Source organism: Danio aesculapii, chromosome 3, assembly GCF_903798145.1.
Source record: "Danio aesculapii chromosome 3, fDanAes4.1, whole genome shotgun sequence".
Classification (NCBI taxonomy): domain Eukaryota; kingdom Metazoa; phylum Chordata; class Actinopteri; order Cypriniformes; family Danionidae; genus Danio; species Danio aesculapii.
The window spans coordinates 62360256-62378899 of record NC_079437.1 but is presented as its reverse complement, the minus strand read 5'-3'; the positions used below and the strand labels follow the sequence as shown (position 1 = coordinate 62378899).

The following is an 18644-nucleotide window of genomic DNA, read 5'->3' as shown; positions in this document are numbered from 1 at the left end:
TTACATTTCTACGCTGTAACAAATGTGTTTGTTGGGAAGTTGTTTACAACATACCTCTGAAACAAGCACTTAGTGAATGAATGAGATGGAGACACAAATGAAAGGTGCCCAGATAACCCGTGAGTAACGCATTACACAAGTGTTTACAGCGTAGCATCGAGCTAAAAACAAGAGAGTATATTAGCATTGAGCACATATGTTAAAGCAGTTCAACCCGCAAGATAATTGCAGCAAATCTGCGAACGCTACAAAGGTCAGATATAATACACTTACTTTGAATAGACGCACAACACCCGTAACAGAAGTGGAGTTAAAGGAATTCAACAGCAAACAGCAAAGCTCTGCACTCTCCGCTCTCCGCCTCAGACTGAGCGCCGGGGGAGGGAGATTTGCCTGCACGCTGAACAAACAAAGCTGATTGGCTGCTTGTGTGTGGCTCAGAGAAAGCTGATTGGCTACCTGTTTGTCAATCATTCTCTCGACAGCAGAGGGAATCATTTGTGTTCAGATTAAGTCTTCTTCTTCTTCAGTCTCTTCAGAGGAATATAACACTGTTTCTGTGCAATCCCTGAGTGTATAATACCTTCAGTCAAGTCTGGCTATAAAGTTTTTTATATTATTTTATATTTGACTGCACAAATCTTCTCAGTACATGTCAAACAAAGACATTCGCTCAATTATTAATAGATCTCAGATTTCTTTACCTGTTTGTGTGAGTGTTTGGAATAATATATTTAAGTGACAGAATGGGCCGAGTTTTTACAGTGTGGAATGCTGCCTCTTGGGCAGGCTGCATTTGCTTGCCAGATTTGTGCCACAAGCAATGAACACCAACTGCAGCCATAAATAAACCAGTGAACCAGAACTGGCCCAAATATGGGCCACATACATTATAGTTTTGGCCCTGATCTAACATGCTGCTCTGATGTAATAGTGTGGCTTGCTCAAGTTTGTAACTGAATGTAAACTAATCAAAACTGGCTCTACTGTGGCCCCGCAGATATTCATTCTAAACCTGGTCTTCCTCAAATTGTTCATGTGGAGCACATGCTGCTTGGAATGGTGGCATTTTTGTAGATGTTCATAAGCAGGCCACATCACCAATAATTTAGACCAAATAAAGCAGAAATGCACAATATGTGCCCTATGTAAAACCCTAAGAGGCCAATGAATCAACAGCGTTCAACATTGTAAAAGGGCATTTAAACTGTCTCTACAGTTGTTTAAAATGTTATGTTTATTCAGAAACATTGGTACACATGAGCAGTGCAACACATTTACAACCCCACCCACTGCAGTGTCGGAGTGCTGGAAAACAGAATACAGTCACAATTAAGCATTTAATTAAAGCTCCACTGTAAATCTCAGCACAAAGCTCTGTCATCATTTTAATACAAGTCATTATTTTAAAGATCATGTCCTGAGCATCTGATTTCACCTCAGTGCTTGTGTGTCTCACTCGTGGTGGGCTTAGCTGAGGGAGTGTTTTGAATGTTAACCTGTCCTCAGTTTAGTGTAGCCCATGTCAAACTGGCACAGAAATATCAGTAGATCAATACAGGCGTTGCTGAAAGGATGGTTTTCTAACCAGTATTGAGGACAATAATAAAGATTTTAAAGACAATACTATTAAGAAAAGAAACAGCCTAAATATAACAACAACAGATATTATCAATGTTGTAACATAGAATGCCCTTAAATAGTGTAGCCCATGGGTTCTCAATCTCAGTCCTGGAGGTCCAGTGTCCTGCTGATTTTTGCTCCCAGTCAGGCACATTTGGGCTAGCTAATCAAGCTCTTACTAGGCTTTCTAGAAACATACTTGTAGGTGTTGAGGCAAGTTGGAGCTAAAGTCTGCAGGATACTGGACCTCCAGGACAGAGTTTGAGAACCCCTGGTGTAGCCTATAGTTTTTGAGATTGTGTCATCTGTGAAATATAGGTCTGTTCTTTACAGAAGATTTAAACAGATGCACTGTGGCCACCGTGATGATGGACCAGGACAAGGTGTATATACAGTGGGTACGGAAAGATTTACACCCCCTTAAATGTTTCACTCTTTGTTCTAACGAAACCATTAGATCAAATCATTTATGTAATTTTTCTCCTCATTAATGTACACACAGCAACCCATATTGACAGAAAAACAGAATTGTTGACATTTTTGCAGATTTATTAAAAAGAAAACTGAAATATCACATGGTCATAAGTATTCAGACTCTTTTTTTTTCTTAGTATTTAGTAAAAGATTAGACTGAATACTTTCCGAACTCACTGTATGTTGACATATTTAAAATATAGGCTACTACAGCATATAATAATTTTGTTTTTGCAAGAAGTATTGCATTAAACACATTTTTTATATTTTATTTAACTATAAAATGTATTTAACTATAATATTTAACTGCAAAAATCCTTTAAATCAGGATTTGTTTGATTCAAATGGTGTAGGATATTTTATAAATGGGTTTTTATAAGGATTATTAATAACTGTATTTCTACAATGGAAAAAAGGTTGGTTGTTTGTTAGTTGTACGCTAAATCATCAAAACTATATCTGTTGTGTTTATGAGTTAAAACTCTGACACTGTCTTCTGGCCATTTCCAAAGCAGAGCACATTTCAGAAGGTTTTACCTTTGCGGCTTCTTTCTCCACTTGTGCAAAGAAACGGAGGTGTTTATGATGCAGATCCAGGACAGAGGCGATCAGCATCAGCGCTGGTTTGGCCGTCAACTCAAAACTGTGGCGTGCAATATCCTACTTTTCATTCTTGATTTGACTTCTTTGGCAAAATGTAGGCAAGTGTGGTTGCTCCACATGTTAACAAATATGTTTTGCGTATTTATGCAGCAAAACATCAAAAATACAAATAATTTAATGCTTTTACCTGATACCATTAATCAGATAAAAACGCATCCTTTCAGTTCATGGTTAAACAGTCAATATGAGCATCCCTAGTAGAGATTAGCTTCTTTCACACATACAGACCTTTCCGGAAAATTACCGGCGATTTTCTGGAAAGAGAGTAAGTGTGAACCGGAAAGAGAAGTTGTAACATTAGCGGTAATTTACCGAAATGGTGCTCTGTGTGAATGCAGATTGCTGGAATGAGGGCGTTCACGATTAGAACATGCTGACGTGAGACGTCTACTCCAGCCAATCAGAACACTGACACATTCACGTCCGCGCTGTTTATGAAAATAAAAGCCTTTGAATATTTCTACGGACATATTTAGCTGCTAGATGTGTCAGATCAAGTTTCTATGATCCTTCTTAATGCTAACTGTGTAAATAGTTGATAAAATGCTTATGATAATCTGCTGTTTGTTTAGCTTCAAGCTCTGCTTCAGTTGCTTGACGCGTGTGCATGTGAAGGAGCTGGTCACATCTCGACATGCGAAAGTGTTCCTCCATATGTTTTCATCAAAGTTGTTCACAACACTGATCCATCCACAGAGTTTGTAATGTAGTCAAATGTGTAAACATTTAGCTGCGGTTTGTGTTTCTGCTTTTGGATGTATCTGGGATGAAGCAGCTGTATAAATGATAAAGCTTTAAATAAAAGTAAAGCCATCATCAAAAGCCCAACCCCTTCTATGTTTACAAATACAAGCCAGATACCCAAGTCTCCCGGAAGTTCCAGGAGTCTCCCGCAAATGCATAGAGACGACCGGATGCACGCAAATGAATGATAATCTCCTGGAAACTGCGCGTCTCCTGCCAGGTCCCGCAATAGGTTGCGCGCGTCAGAGGTGGGAGGGATGCTCCACCGCTTCCCTCCCACCTCTGCAGGTACGTCATGCACAACTCACCCGCACCACTCTTCAGGTACATCGTGCACGCACACTCCCCCACCGCTCTTCACGTACATCACGCACACACGCCCCCACCGCTCTTCACGTAGATCGCGCACACACGCCCCCACCGCTCTTCAGATACGCAACCATCACCCCCCACTCCTTTTTTCAGGTACCCATTCTCCCACAACCTCCTGCAAATTATCTCTGTCTCCCTCCGGAAATCACTTTTCCCAACTATGGATGTCTGACATGCGCGGACATTTAGAGCTCATTTCTGCTTAATGATGTCAGAATTTACAGGTATTTTGGAATGGGTGTGTGAATGCATCTTCTGGAAAAATTCAAGAACCTTCTCGCCTGTGTGAACAGCGCTCTCTTGAGTTTACCAGTAAATTCATTCCGGTAATTTTCCGGATATTTATTGATATCGCTGTGCGAAAGGGGCTACTGATCAGGTCTATGGTTCCTCTTCAATGTGAATCCTCTTATGTCTTTTCAGGGTTTGTAATTCCCTGAATTTCTTGTCACAGTGTGAACACTTGTACGGTTTCTCTCCAGTGTGAATCCTCTGGTGCCGTTTCAATTCTCCTGGTGTTTTAAAAGTCTTCTCACACTCAAAGCACATATACTGTCTTACTCCAGTGTGGATCATCATGTGTTGATTAAGGTTTGATAATCGTCTGAAACTCTTCCCACACTGAGTGCACGTGAATGGTTTCTCTCCAGTGTGGATCCTCATGTGTTCATTAAGGTTTGCTGATTGGCTGAATCTCTTCCCACACTGAGTGCAGGTGAATGGTTTCTCTCCAGTGTGGATCTTTATGTGTTCATTAAGGTTTGTTGATCGGCTGAATCTCTTCCCACACTGAGTGCAGGTGAATGGTTTCTCTCCAGTGTGGATCTTCATGTGTTTATTAAGTTGTGATGATTGGTTGAAACTGTTCCCACATAGAGTGCATGTAAATGGTTTCTCTCCAGTGTGGATCCTCATGTGTTGATTAAGGGTTGATGTGTGGCTGAAACTCTTCCCACACTGAGTGCATTTGAATGGTTTCTCTCCAGTGTGGACCCTCGTGTGTTGATTAAGGTGTGATAATCGTCTGAAATTCTTCCCACACTGAGTGCATGTGAATGGTTTCTCTCCAGTGTGAAGCATCATGTGCTTATTAAGGGTTGATGTGTGGCTGAAACTCTTCTCACACTGAGTGCATGTGAATGGTCTCTCTCCAGTGTGGATTATCATGTGTTGATTAAGGTGTGATAATTGTCTGAAAGGGGTCCCACACTGAGTGCATAAGAATAGTTTCTCTCCAGTGTGGACCCTCATGTGTTTATTAAGTGATGATAATTGTCTGAAACTCTTCTCACACTGAGTGCATGTAAATGGTTTCTCTCCAGTGTGGATCATCATGTGTTGATTAAGATCTGATAATTGTCTGAAACTCTTCTTACACTGAGTGCATGTGAATGGTTTCTCTCCAGTGTGGATCCTCATGTGTTGATTAAGGTGTGTTGATTGGCTGAAACTCTTCCCACACTGAGTGCAGGTGAATGGTTTCTCTCCAGTGTGGATCCTCATGTGTAGATTAAGGGATGGTGATTGTTTGAAACTCTTCCCACACTGAGTGCATGTGTATGGTTTTTCTCCAGTGTGGATCCTCATGTGAATTTTAAGGTTGCCTTTTCCTCTTAAACTCTTTCCACACTGAGTGCAGGTGAAACGATTCTTGTCTCTCCTTTTCAAAATACCATCAGTCTGTAAAAGAGTTTTTTCATCAGTTTTGACATGATGTTCCTCCTCTTTAATCTCCTCATACTCTTCAATTAGGTCTGAAATAAAAAAATTCAGTTTTTATTAAGTCATAGAAACTCATCAAAAGCTGAAGTGAAAGACACTGGAAACATTGGCTACACAAACTAAAACGTTGGTGCCCATTAATGTAAAATAAATCAGATCATGTTTAGTTTTGATTTAATTGAGTTCACATTTCTATTTTTATTTGTATATATTCATAAGTGCAACAGCATTATGTTTTTGTTAAATTAATAAAACAGATAGGGAATATGTGTTCATTCTGTGCCTGAAGGGAAATGCATCAGAATAAAGAGCTGAATCTCCACGAATATTTAGATAACAGAAATGACAGACCTGACATCTGCACCTTAAAATCAGCCAACTCGTTTTGAAAACAAATGTTCTCTGGTTTACTAATCCATATGAAATGAACACAAAGCAGATTTCTATAGTCTGAGCTCATTTTCTGCTAATGAGTTCCTGCCCTCTGCATTTAAACACAAATCACATGACAACACCCACATGAACTCATGAAAGCAAACACACACATCAGCTGTGGGTTCTTCAATAGAGAGAAGTTCATTTATTTTTTATCATGGGTAATATGTTGGAATTATGACCCTTATGATCTCAGAAGACCACCGTGATTAGACGTATTGGATTTATTCAGAGAATGACATGTGCTATAAAATTCAGAACCCAGTGCAGCATGTTACAAGCAAAATTCTTTATAGAGATATGTTGGTTGTTCTGCAGCCAAAGAGCATCTCCAAGAAGTCCACATGAGTCTGCAAGAGACTCAGTCTACACAAGTCTAATTTGGACAGAGTGATCTCCTCTATTATACGTTCTAGGAGGGTAAGGTGGAGATTGCTAAACAAGTCATGCAAATGTGGAAGATAGTTCCAGAACCTGTTCAGACACTGACCAGACAAGTTAATCAACAAGAGTTTCTTTGGACCGAATGCAAACTCCACACAGAAATGCCAACTAGCCCCGCCGGGACTCAAACCGGTGAACTTTTTGCTGTGAGGTGACAGTGTTAACCACTGAGCCACCATGCCATCAACATTTTTAAAGAATTATAATTTCTAAATATTTCAGAAGGAGGAATACCACCAAGAAGAACCACATCCAACAGGAGTAACTGTGGACACAAGAGGAAGCTGTCTGGGTGTACTCACACTAGGATATCTGAACCATGCCCTGTTTAGTTGGCCGCCCTGGCCCAGTTGGAACAGGAGGTCTGGAGCGTGGTTTGGTTGGGCTTTGGCACAGTATGCTTGTAGTGTGAGTGCAGTGTACACAAGTGAGAAACTGATAACCCTATTTGACTTTAAGGGACAGTTTCATATGGATTTATTAATTATTAACACTTTTATATGAATGCAAACTGACATTGTTATATTGCATATATTACATACCACTAGAAGTGCTAGTTATACAAAAGTAGTGTGCTTCTAGCTGTGGTTTTGGTTTTATTCACCAGGGTTCATCTAAGAAGAGAGGAGATTTTAGATGTCGTCTCATCAATAGTGAATGAAAAGGTTTTGGAAAGTGACTTATAACCTCTCTGCGATGGCACCACAAGTCTGTGCTTGATTCCTGACTGAAGGCTCCTGGAAGGGATGTAGACCTTCAGGTAAGAGGGTGCAGTACAAGTGGCTAGATGACAGTTGTAGTGCAGCAGTCCTGAATGAGGCAGCCCCTCTCAATTTTGATTTTATGAGTGTTTGCAGAGCTAATAGAGGTAGAGGCATTGCTGCTCTGTTTAAAGAGGTCTATGAGTGTAAACAAGTGTCATTTGGTGACTAAAGGGTGACTATAGCACTAAAGGGTGCTCCGTGCATTTTACTGTTCATCATCTACAGACCTCCAAAATATTCTCCAACTTCTATTCATTCATTAATTTTCTTTTCGTCTTAGTCCCTTTATTAATGTGGGGTCGCCACAACGGAATGACCTGCCAACTTATTCAGCATATGTTTTGCGCAGCAGATGCCCTTCCAGCTGCGACCCATCACTGGGAAACACCCATACATGCTCATACACACCTGTGCGTTTAGACAATTTTCAATCTGGTTTCAGAGCAAACCATAGTACAGAGAGTGCCCTTGTAAAGATAATCAATGATATCTGCCTAAATACAGATTCAGGTAAACTAACAGTGCTGGTATTGCTTGATCTCAGTGCTGCATTTGACACTGTCGATCACAGCATACCTCTGGATAGGCTGGAAAACTGGCTTGGGCAGTCTGGGACGGTCCTAAAATGGTTCAGATCGTACCTTGAAGGAAGAGGTTACTATGTCAGTATAGGTGACCATAGGCCGACGTGGACACCTATGACATGTGGAGTCCCACAAGGTTTAATTCTGGCACCTCTCCGGTTCAACCTTTATATGCTCCCTCTGAGCCAAATAATGAGAAAGACGTCCAGATTTCACAGCCATATCACCCTGCAGCACAAGAATGGTTACTCACTGAAGCTAAGCAGGGCTGAGCCTGGTCAGTACCTGGATGGGAGACAACATGAGAAAACTTGGTTGCTGTTGGAAGTGGTGTTAGTGAGGACAGCAGGAGATGCTCAACCTGTGGTCTGTCTGAGTCCTAACACCCCAGTAAAGTGAAGGGTACACTGTCAGTGAGCACTGTCTTTCGAATGAAAGTTAAACTGAGGTCCTGACTCTGTGTGGTCATTAATAATCACTTGTCCTGGACTCTGCCCAGTGTTTATAGCTGAACTGGAGGAAAAGGACCTTCTAATTAACATTCTGTTCGCTTATATTTATGTTTTAAGGTCATATCAACAACATTGACTACATTCATGGAAACACTTGTATTAAATATTTCCCCATCTGTCGGTGCCAGTGGTGAAGTGGTTAGGGTGTCGACACATGCACTCCAGTGCTTACGGCGACCCAAGTTCTATCCTTCCCCTCTCTCTTCAACGCCCATGTAGGTAATGACAGTGATACCTGGAGAAGTGTCACTGGAAGGAACAGCCTCCCTGATCTGAATCCAAATAGTGTTCTGTCCAAAACAAACACCATGTCTCAGGGCACCCACCAATAATTATAGGCACTGTTACTACAAGTTTTAGATTAACATTAACAAAAGGATTAAAACCTTTCACACTTAATGTTTAGATTCAGTGGCAAACACTGTTACCTGACAACTTTTATTTTTAATGTATTTTTTATTTATTAAACTTTTATACACCATGTAATTTTAGGTGGTTTCTAAAATAAAATCTGTAAGGGTTATTTCCATTCTCTCATATCCAGACATTTTCATTTTCGCGGTTGTATCTTGACAGAAGGCATTGACTGAGTGATTGACAGCTTCAGTTCAGTTTAAAAGCAGTGGGCCAATAAGAAGAGCTCAAGCGTTGCAGACTCTTGTTAACTGCAGCAAGTGGATATGACAACTATTTTAAACCATTCCTGAGCGCTGTGTGCAAAGATGCATTGTGTGAACATCTAAATCTGTGCAAGCAGTGAACATTTAGCAGTGAAAATGGTCGCATGGCAACAATTTTATGCACTCGCACAAATGCTCTCAAATGTATTTTGCAATCACATAGAAAAACTTTCAGGTGCATAGGTGACCAAAACGGTTGCAATTTTAAGCCCTGTGTTTGAGCATAAGGATGTGCTTCAGTGCACATGGCACACACTAGGCCAGAGGTCGATTATAGAGTTTGTGATTGTTTCATTTTATCTCAGACTGTATGCTTGGAGACTTGTGTAAAGAAAAGAACAAAGCTGTCAGCTGATCACTGCCTGATAGAGAGTTGGATCCGCTGGCAGAGGAAAGGATGGGACAGACCTGGCAGGCTCAAAAGTATCATCAGGCTCCTCTGGGAATGTTTGGCTGAACTATATATAAGAAGCATTTTTAACTCTTACAGAAGAGCTTTCACCAGTTCCCTGCATCACTCCACATACCTGATGGTGGACACTGGAAGGGATACCATTAAGCGGAAGGAGGAGTCTTACCAGGCTTGGCTGGCTTGTAGGACTCCTAAGGCAGCTGATGGGTACCGACAGCCCAAGGGTGCTTTAGGGGCGGTTGTGTAAAACTCAGGGATGGGAAAAGTTTGGAAAGACCATGGAAAACGACTAATTGTTATCCTCAAAGAGATTATGGCAAACTATCTTGTGGTTTAGGATTTGGAAGCAGTTCTACACCAACACGGTTTACAACAGAAAGGGATGTTGAGCTCGAGTCACTGAGGTAGTTTGCAAAATTTACAGAGTCAAAGTAACAGGGGTGGATGAGATTCACTCTGTGTAGCTCAAGTCTCTGGATGTTGTGGGTCTGTCTTGGCTAACATGCTTCTACGTTGAGTTAGGCAACCATACCTCAAGAGTGGGCAACTGGGGTGGTTCCCATTTTAAAGAAAGGGGACCGGAGGGTGTGTTCCAACTGGACTTCATCTATGCTATTTGCAGATGTTGTTTTTTTTAAATCATGGGATGTGGACATTCAGCAAGCACTGGGATGGGTTGTTGCCGGGTGTTAGGTGGCATGGATAAAAAAAAAAATAAAAAAAAACACCACCTCCAAACCCAAAGCGGTTGACTGAAAAAAGGTAGCTTACCAGTACCTTGGGGTTTTCATTCACAAGTGAGAGAAGGATGGAATGTAAGATTGAAGGGCAGATAATGCAGTTGATACTGGTCTGTGTGGTGAAGGAGGAGATGAGCCAAAGGGCAATGTTTTCAATTTACCGGTCAGTCTAAGATGCTACTCTGATCTATGGTCATGAGCGAAAAGACACAATTTTGAATACAAATGGACAAAATTTGTTTCTTTCGCAGCATGGCAGGGCACACCCTCAGAGATAATGTGAGGAAATCTGTCAACTGGGAGGAGCACAAAATAGAGCTGCTGCTTGTGTCTAAGATGCTCCTGGACTACCTAGGAAGGTGTTCTGGGCTTGTCCCACCAGGTGAAGGCCTCAGAGAAGACCCAGGACAGGCTGGAGGGACTATGGGGCTTGGCTTGAACGCAACACCCCGGGAACACCCGGAGGAGCTGGAGGAAGTTTCTAGGAAGAGGGAAGTTTGGGGTTTGTCTCCTCATGGAACTGAGTTCCATTTAAAAGTTCATCAACATACTGAAATAAAAAAGTAACTTTTGGTTCTCACTGATTTTAAGGCGGTCCTTTGAAGTGATTAATTAAACAAGACAGGGAGAGTCCCTTTTATATAAATGATGAGTGCAAATCATATAAAATGCTGTCTGAAATATCCATTGGACAACACCAACATAAGAAAAGGCAGAAGAGATTGACCAATTACCTCTGATTTATCTAAACATGTCAGATGTTAAGATGTTCACTCTAAACTTTTTACCAGGAAGCTAATGGAAAAGTGTTTTTATATCGAAAAAAAGTGTTAACTGTCTGCTGAAACCACAAAGTTTGTATACTCAAAAAAGTAAGTGTAATAAACTAGAAAGAATCTTGAACTTGAAAGAAAAAGAAACTTTATTAATAAAAGAAGCAAATATAACACACATAACAAATGAAAAGGCTTTCCAAACTTAAGGCCTTGGTATACTGCAAACCAAATTGAAAAATAAATTGAAATGACATTAATTTGAACAAACTCCTGCTGAAATTCTTTTTAAGTTCATTTAAGCAGTTGGAAACAGCTGGCCAAAAGTTTTGGGAGAATTGGTTTTGGCTCCTAAACACTTTTGAGCTAGCCACAAGAATATACACAACAATACTAGCTACAAGAATACACTGGAGAGTGGAGCAGCAGAGCTGTACAGAAGTATCCGCACCTGTACGATCATTCACAGAGAGATTTTAAAGATTGTGGGGGGGACACACCAGACCAATATACAGTCAGGCAGCCTTTTCAAATATTCTTCAGACATAAAAATGTTTTGCTGCATTCATGTCATGTGTGCAACTTTTCGTCCATGTGTTTCTTAAGCTTCGCCAAATGAGTGAAACTGTAGACACTGATCATCTCTATGGTTTCTTAATCAAAAAATAATTTAAATCGTCATTCAGAACCTATAATCAATCAAATTTTCCCAAGTCGATTTTTTTCGATTATTTTCCCTACTGTGTGTGGAGTCACGCGACCCTACTATGTTAAGCCTGATGTATACTGATTTATATCAAGAGCATGCGTATGGTCCAGCACAGCCTTGGCGTGGTCGCATACCCACGCACCTCTCAAAAATGTAACTACATGTAGCACAAGCTCTGTGATTGGTCGCTTTGGTGGAGAGCCAGTTGGAGGGAGTGTTTACAAGTGTGGAGTCCCGGAGAGGAGCTTTGTGTTTAGGTTATGATTAAAGTTGTTGCACATTTGCCAGTTCCTGCCTCTCAATGAGCGAGTTTTAGCTTCTTGTACATTAAGGTAGCATTCAGAAAAAACAAAACCCCTGTGAAGAAACTCGGCACAGTGGAACACAAAAGCCCGCCGCCAGCCAGCATTTCGGAAGAGTTATTACAGAGCAACACAATCAGCACGCTAAAAGATACCAATGCACGGCTACGCGCAAGGCAAGGGCTGTGGGTCACGCAGATCACTCAATGCAGATGTATAAATCAGCCTTTAAAGTCTGAGGCTGATTTATTCTTCTGCAGCCACATGATCTCTGGTCAAGTAAGATGATGGACTCATTCTTGAACCTTACTTTGCACTACATTGACCGGACTGGAAGCCTTGAGATGGCATATTTCACATTACATATTGATTTTAGGCCAAATCGCCCAGCTCTAGTTTCTCTACGCTGAAAATCCGCTCATGCCTTTTCACAGTTCCTCACAAACTAAATTTCTTGTTGCAGTATGAACACTAGTAAGGTTTCTCTCCAGTGTGAAATCTCTGGTGCCGTTTCAATTCTTCAGCTGTAAAAAGGTCTTCTCACACTCAAAGCACAGATACTCCCACACCAGCGTGGATCTTCATGTGTTGTTTAAGGTTTGATGATTGGCTGAAACTCCTCCCACACTGAGTGCATGTGTATGGTTTCTCTCCAGTGTGGCTCCTCATGTGTTTATGAAGGCTTGATGAGCTGCTGAAACTCTTCCCACACAGAGTGCATGTGAAGGGTTTCTCTCCAGTGTGGATCCTCATGTGTAGATTAAGGTGCGATGAGCAGCTGAAACTCTTCCCACACTGAGTGCATGTGAATGGTCTCTCTCCCGTGTGAATTCTCATGTGTTGATTAAGTGACGATGATTGGCGGAAACTCTTCCCACACTGAGTGCATGTGTATGGTTTCTCTCCAGTGTGGATCCTCATGTGTTTATTAAGGACTGATATTTGGATGAAACTCGTCCCACACTGAGTGCACGTGTATGGTTTCTCTCCAGTGTGGATCCTCATGTGTTTATTAAGGGCTGATTTTTGGCTGAAACTCTTGTCACACTGAGTGCATGCGACTGGTTTCTCTCCAGTGTGGATCCTCATGTGTAGATGAAGGGTTGATATTTGGTTGAAACTCTTCCCACACTGAGTGCAGGTGAATGGTTTCTCTCCAGTGTGGATCCTCATGTGTAGAATAAGGTTTGATGATTGGCTGAAACTCCTCCCACACTGAGTACATGTGTATGGTTTCTCTCCAGTGTGGATCCTCATGTGTAGATTAAAGGATGATATTTGTCTGAAACTCTTCCCGCACTGAGTACATGTGAATGGTTTCTCTCCAGTGTGGATCAGCATGTGTCTATTAAGGGATGATGATCGGCTGAAAGTCTTCTCACACTGAATGCAGGTGAATTGATTCTTGTCTCTCTTTTTTAAAATACCATCAGTCTGTAAATGAAATTTTTCCTCAATTTTGACATGATGTTCCTCCTCTTTAATCGCCTCATTCTCTTCAATTAGGTCTGAAAAAAATAATCAGTTTTTATTAAGTCTTAAAAACTCTAAAAGGTACTACAACATTGGCTATTTGATGCATATTAATGTAAATTAAATCAGATCATATTTAGTTTGGTCCAGAGTACAAAGAGTACTGAAAAATCACTCAAGTAAAAGCACCATTACTTGCCCAAAAATGTAGTGCAAGTAGAGTAAAAGTACCTGTTGTAAATATTACTCAAAGTATGAGTAAAGAGCCTTTTCAAAAGTACTCAAGAGTAGTGAGTATTGTAAGCTGATGCATTTACATGTAATCTGTGAATGTGTGTAAACGTAACATTCTGTACTGCATTTAGTTATTGCCTAGCAGACACACAACATCATAAGCTGTTAACATTAGGTTGATTTAGATTGTGACGTCAGGTGACCAAAATTCAATGTCTAGCCAGCGTCTAAGGACATTATTTTGTCAAATGACGTTGATATTTGGTTTATTTTAAGTTGTGTGGGAAAGTGACCAACATCTAGCCAACATCTTAAACCAGAATCATATTGACAAAACCAAAAGCCAACGTCTGATAGACGTCATAGTGGTAACGTTCACACAACGTCAAGCTGTACCAATATTAGATGTTAATATTTGGTTGATTTTAGGTTGGACGTTAAACATTGACATCGGCCTGACATTGAGTTCTGACATCAACCCGACTTTCATTTCCAAACAAAATGCAACGTCCCCACAAGGTTGGGATACAACGTCAATCTGGTGTCATGTTGATGTCTTGTGCCTCCTGGGTGTTTAAGACCATTTCAGTTGATCATCAGTTACAAAGCAAAAAAGTTTCTACCCCTTATATGGAGTATAGTGTGTGGGAGAGAGAGAGAGGGAGAGAGAGAGACTTTTATGATACACTTACCTTGATATGTTTGAGGAAAAAAATAATCATCTCAGCTCTCAGAACACAGTAAACACAGTAAGTTGATGGCTTGGGTTTTCTGATGGATGTCCGCTCCAGGAGCGAGGAGCACGTGAAATTTCTCATGTCTTTATAATTATTAATAAAGTTGAATGTTTAAAGGCCTAGATCAGGGCTATTCAATTAGCAGCCCGCGCAATTTATTCCGTCTCTCCAAATAGTCTGATCAAGACATCAAAAATAAATTTAGTTCAGTCAAAAAACGACCGCTATAGTGATGAAGTGACGTGCATCTGTTCAGTACAGCGCAAGCTGCAGTTGAAGGCTGCACAGAGAGCGAGTCACCTGACATTAAGCGAGTGGTGCGAGCTGCCGAAAACATTTGCAGAAAAGGCCTTTTGTACAATGCACTGATATCGTTAATAGGGATGCAATGATTAGACGATTTACTCTTAGCCCCGCTTTTATTCATTAAAGGCTTCTCAACGCTGCATTTCTGTTGCACAGAAAAAAAGCTGCTTCAACTAAAAGTTCTGCCAATCTGCACGCACATTGGATTACCTATAGCAGCAAGCCGTTGACATATCGCGTCTTTTCCACAATCAAGTTCATTATTTCCAATGGAGACGTGCGCATTTTGGGAGCGGTGCATGCACGGCTAACAAGCGGACCGACACACTCGCGCCCTCCACGCTATAGAGTTGTGCGTGGCTTTCAGTGCAATGTAAACAAAAGATACGTTAGATGAATTATTACAAATGATTAAAATGATTATGCGTGTATGAACGCAGATAATAACAACAGTTCATTTAAATTCTTAGCTAATATATAGCTTAAATTAACATTAGACACATACTATTTTTTATTTATTCTTATCTTTATTTATTCATTATTCTGTCATTTATTTTCATTGTAAAATTATCCCTTATGTTTAAATCAAAAACTTTTCATTTATTATTAAGAGTGAAATGCACTATTGTTCGTGTTTAATGAATATTTTGTGCTGTATTTGGTTACTGAGCAGCATTAAACAACAACACTGTAAAATATCAGCAGTTTTCATGTAATTGTCTACACTAGTAGTGTTCTGAATTTAATAAAAGCATAATAATGGTGATAACTGTGAAACCATGATTATTCTTCAGACTATAATTGTACCAGAATCTATAATCGTTGCATCCATAATTGTTGTGCAGTTTAAAACACAACATATGAATGTGTCTGAATGCAGAAGATCCCTACTTAAGCAACGCACTGATTTTGTGCCTAGAAATACAACATTTGGATATGCTTGTAAATAAAGCCACACTGTACAATGAAGTGATATTATGTAGTTACAAAATACAATATATTAACATCTTAATGTAGAAAAGTCAACATGGGTGTCTCTATGAGCACAAATACAGCATATAGGCTCTTATATGCTGTTCATCACTCATATTGCAAGTCATATCTCTCCGGCCCCTCGTTTGGGATGCTTTTCATGAACTGGCCTCCATGACAAACTAATTGAAAAGCCCTGGCCAGGATTATATGATGACCTTGGTGTCTTTCCTCTTCAGAGTAAATCTACAGTAATATGTGTGTGATTGTTTTTTTTGTACGCCAAATTATTTGTTTCTTCAGGATCTACCAAGCCAGGTCAGAGGTCATGGAGACCTGTACACTTGAAGAACTGGAAACAACTGTTTCCTGAGTTATTTGCCTTTTTACATGTTAAATCTTTTTATAGTTCATTTAAAAAACATCCATCAGCCTGTCATACTGAGCAGACTAAAGACGGTTAATGTTCTGCCACAAGATGCTGACAAAGACTGCATAATAAGTCCTTAAGGGAGAAAAACAGCTGATCAAATCATTATAAAACTGGTGGGTGACATTTACAAGCATATCCACATTATTCTCAAAAATACTGCATATTATTGTAGCACAGTTTGTGCTGAATACGGTCTCACCGGTCTTTAGCCTTTAATATATTTATAGGAAACTGAAAACAGCAGAGATGTCAGGGAATGCCGACACTTCTCCTCAGAGCCCAGAGGGGTAAATGTTTAACAAACCTCCTTTAACTGACCATTTGATCAAAACATGGGAATAAAAGACAACTGAGCTTCAGTCCCTATTGTTTACCTTGTGAACAGAAAGTGTGTTTATTTCTCTCTGTCTTTATAGAAAATCATTTGTTTTTGTACAATAAATCAGATCAACTGTTCAAAGCTGTTCATCATTATTGTTCTTCAGGCTTATTAATGAAGAATCAGGAATAAACACCAACCTATTTGTTGTTCAGTGTCTTCATGTTTAATTCTGCAGGGTTCTGGATCACTCATGTTCTCGCTGTCCTTCAATAGACTCTTCACTGGAGCCTGATGGGAATAATCCAGTGTTTACAGCTTCACTGGAGGAGGAGGAGCTTCACTAAAGGAGGAGGAGCTTCGCTGGAGGAGGAGACAATTATTCTAATTAACACATTTTGTACACTTTTATTTATATTTAATGGCATATCAGCAGCACTGGCTATATTCATGACAACACTTGTATTAAATATTCAATATTCAACATTTGCCTTCAAATATTTCCTGAATAAAAACATTCTCTAATATCATTTAAACATATACATTCTGTTCAAATATGTTTTACCATCAAAATATTCTCACACAAGTTACACATAGGTTTCTCTTCCCTGTTCAATAAATGTGTGTGTAAGTCTTGAGTGGCCGATTCTACATCTCATGTGTGCAGCGTGATCATGTCTCTGATGGCTTACATTTATCTCTCAATACTTTAATAAATTAATTATTAAGTGTTTTTTACTATTATACTAATCCCACATTCTGTTTTACTGGTAAATTAAGCGTGTGCATTAAAGTTAAAGGTTATACGTTTATAAAATAAAAGTTATAACATACATGTTGTAATAATGTTATAAAAGCAGAAATTTACACATTTAATGTTCTCTATAAATTAAAAAAAAAAATTACACCCTTATTACACCCATATTTTGTCAGCTGCTACAGGCCTCTCCAGTCTTACATTTCTACGCTGTAACAAATGTGTTTGTTGGGAAGTTGTTTACAACATACCTCTGAAACAAGCACTTAGTGAATGAATGAGATGGAGACACAAATGAAAGGTGCCCAGATAACCCGTGAGTAACGCATTACACAAGTGTTTACAGCGTAGCATCGAGCTAAAAACAAGAGAGTATATTAGCATTGAGCACATATGTTAAAGCAGTTCAACCCGCAAGATAATTGCAGCAAATCTGCGAACGCTACAAAGGTCAGATATAATACACTTACTTTGAATAGACGCACAACACCCGTAACAGAAGTGGAGTTAAAGGAATTCAACAGCAAACAGCAAAGCTCTGCACTCTCCGCTCTCCGCCTCAGACTGAGCGCCGGGGGCGGGAGATTTGCCTGCACGTTGAACAAACAAAGCTGATTGGCTGCCTGTGGTTGCTCAGCAATAGCCGATTGGCAGCCTGTAGGAACTCAGTGAAAGCTGATTGGCTGCCTGTGGTTGCTCAGCAATAGCCGATTGGCTGCTTGTAGGTGCTCAGTGAAACGCTGATTGGCTGCCTGTTTGTCAATCATTCTCTCGACAGCAGAGGGAATCATTTGTGTTCAGATTAATTCTTCTTCTTCTTCAGTCTCTTCAGAGGAATATAACACTGTTTCTGTGCAATCCCTGAGTGTATAATACCTTCAGTCAAGTCTGGCTATAAAGTTTTTTAGATTATTGTATATTTGACTGCACAAATCTCCTCAGTACATGTCAAACAAAGACATTCGCTCAATTATTAATAGATCTCAGATTTCTTTACCTGTTTGTGTGAGTGTTTGGAATAATATATTTAAGTGAAGGGTGACACGGTAGCGCAGTTGGTTATAGAAACACGTTCCCGCCACTGAATAAAAATTTAAAATATATATAAAGTCAGAATTCCGAGTTATAAATTCAGAATTGCGAGTTAGATTCCGAGTTTCCTGTTAAGGCGACTGACCGTAAATGGACGCATACACATTAGTCCATAATCACAACATAAAGCCTATATTCGACTGTCTTGTTTATCACGCTTTCGAAAAGGAAATATATAAACTAGTTGAACTAGGCTGTCTTTTTGTATAGATAGAAAAACGGGTCTCCTTTATCAGGCTTGCGTTTCCACTAAAAATGGTACTCTTTTGGTGGGCGTGGTGTACGTCAGAAAGTTTTAGTCGACGTCATTCTTACTCAACGAAATGTCTACAGTAAAGCTGTACGGGTCACTCACACATCATATGAGC

General features: G+C 40.0%; 2 protein-coding genes across 2 annotated transcripts in view; both read right to left on the bottom strand.

The window, feature by feature from the left end:
• LOC130221820 (gastrula zinc finger protein XlCGF57.1-like) overlaps positions 1 to 366 on the bottom strand; it is a 59521-nt gene extending 59155 nt beyond the window's left edge. The window contains exon 1 of the mRNA XM_056454419.1: positions 55 to 366. The gene's annotated coding sequence lies outside the window, so the exon portion shown is untranslated. The remainder of the gene's footprint in view (positions 1 to 54) is intronic.
• Positions 367 to 3926: 3560 nt separating this feature from the next.
• On the bottom strand, positions 3927 to 17768 carry LOC130220618 (oocyte zinc finger protein XlCOF6-like). Its single transcript, XM_056452839.1, has 4 exons — positions 17436 to 17768; positions 16628 to 16790; positions 12502 to 13461; positions 3927 to 5630 (listed from the first exon to the last, which is right to left on the bottom strand). The coding sequence occupies exons 2-4, from the start codon at positions 16680 to 16682 to the stop codon at positions 4258 to 4260; spliced, it is 2388 nt and encodes a 795-aa protein (XP_056308814.1). The 5' UTR covers positions 16683 to 16790; positions 17436 to 17768; the 3' UTR covers positions 3927 to 4257.
• Between the last annotated feature and the right edge of the window lie 876 nt (positions 17769 to 18644).

Excerpts from the sequence above, each read along its gene's own strand:
- LOC130220618 (XM_056452839.1), bottom strand. The coding sequence starts at position 16,682 with ATGAGTGATCCAGAACCCTGCAGAATTAAACATGAAGACACTGAACAA. Across the intron at positions 13,462-16,627 it reads AGACACTGAACAACAAATAG|ACCTAATTGAAGAGAATGAG; the intron begins GTTGGTGTTTAT and ends TATTTTTTTCAG. Across the intron at positions 5,631-12,501 it reads TGTGGGAGTATCTGTGCTTT|ACCTAATTGAAGAGTATGAG; the intron begins GAGTGTGAGAAG and ends TTTTTATTTCAG.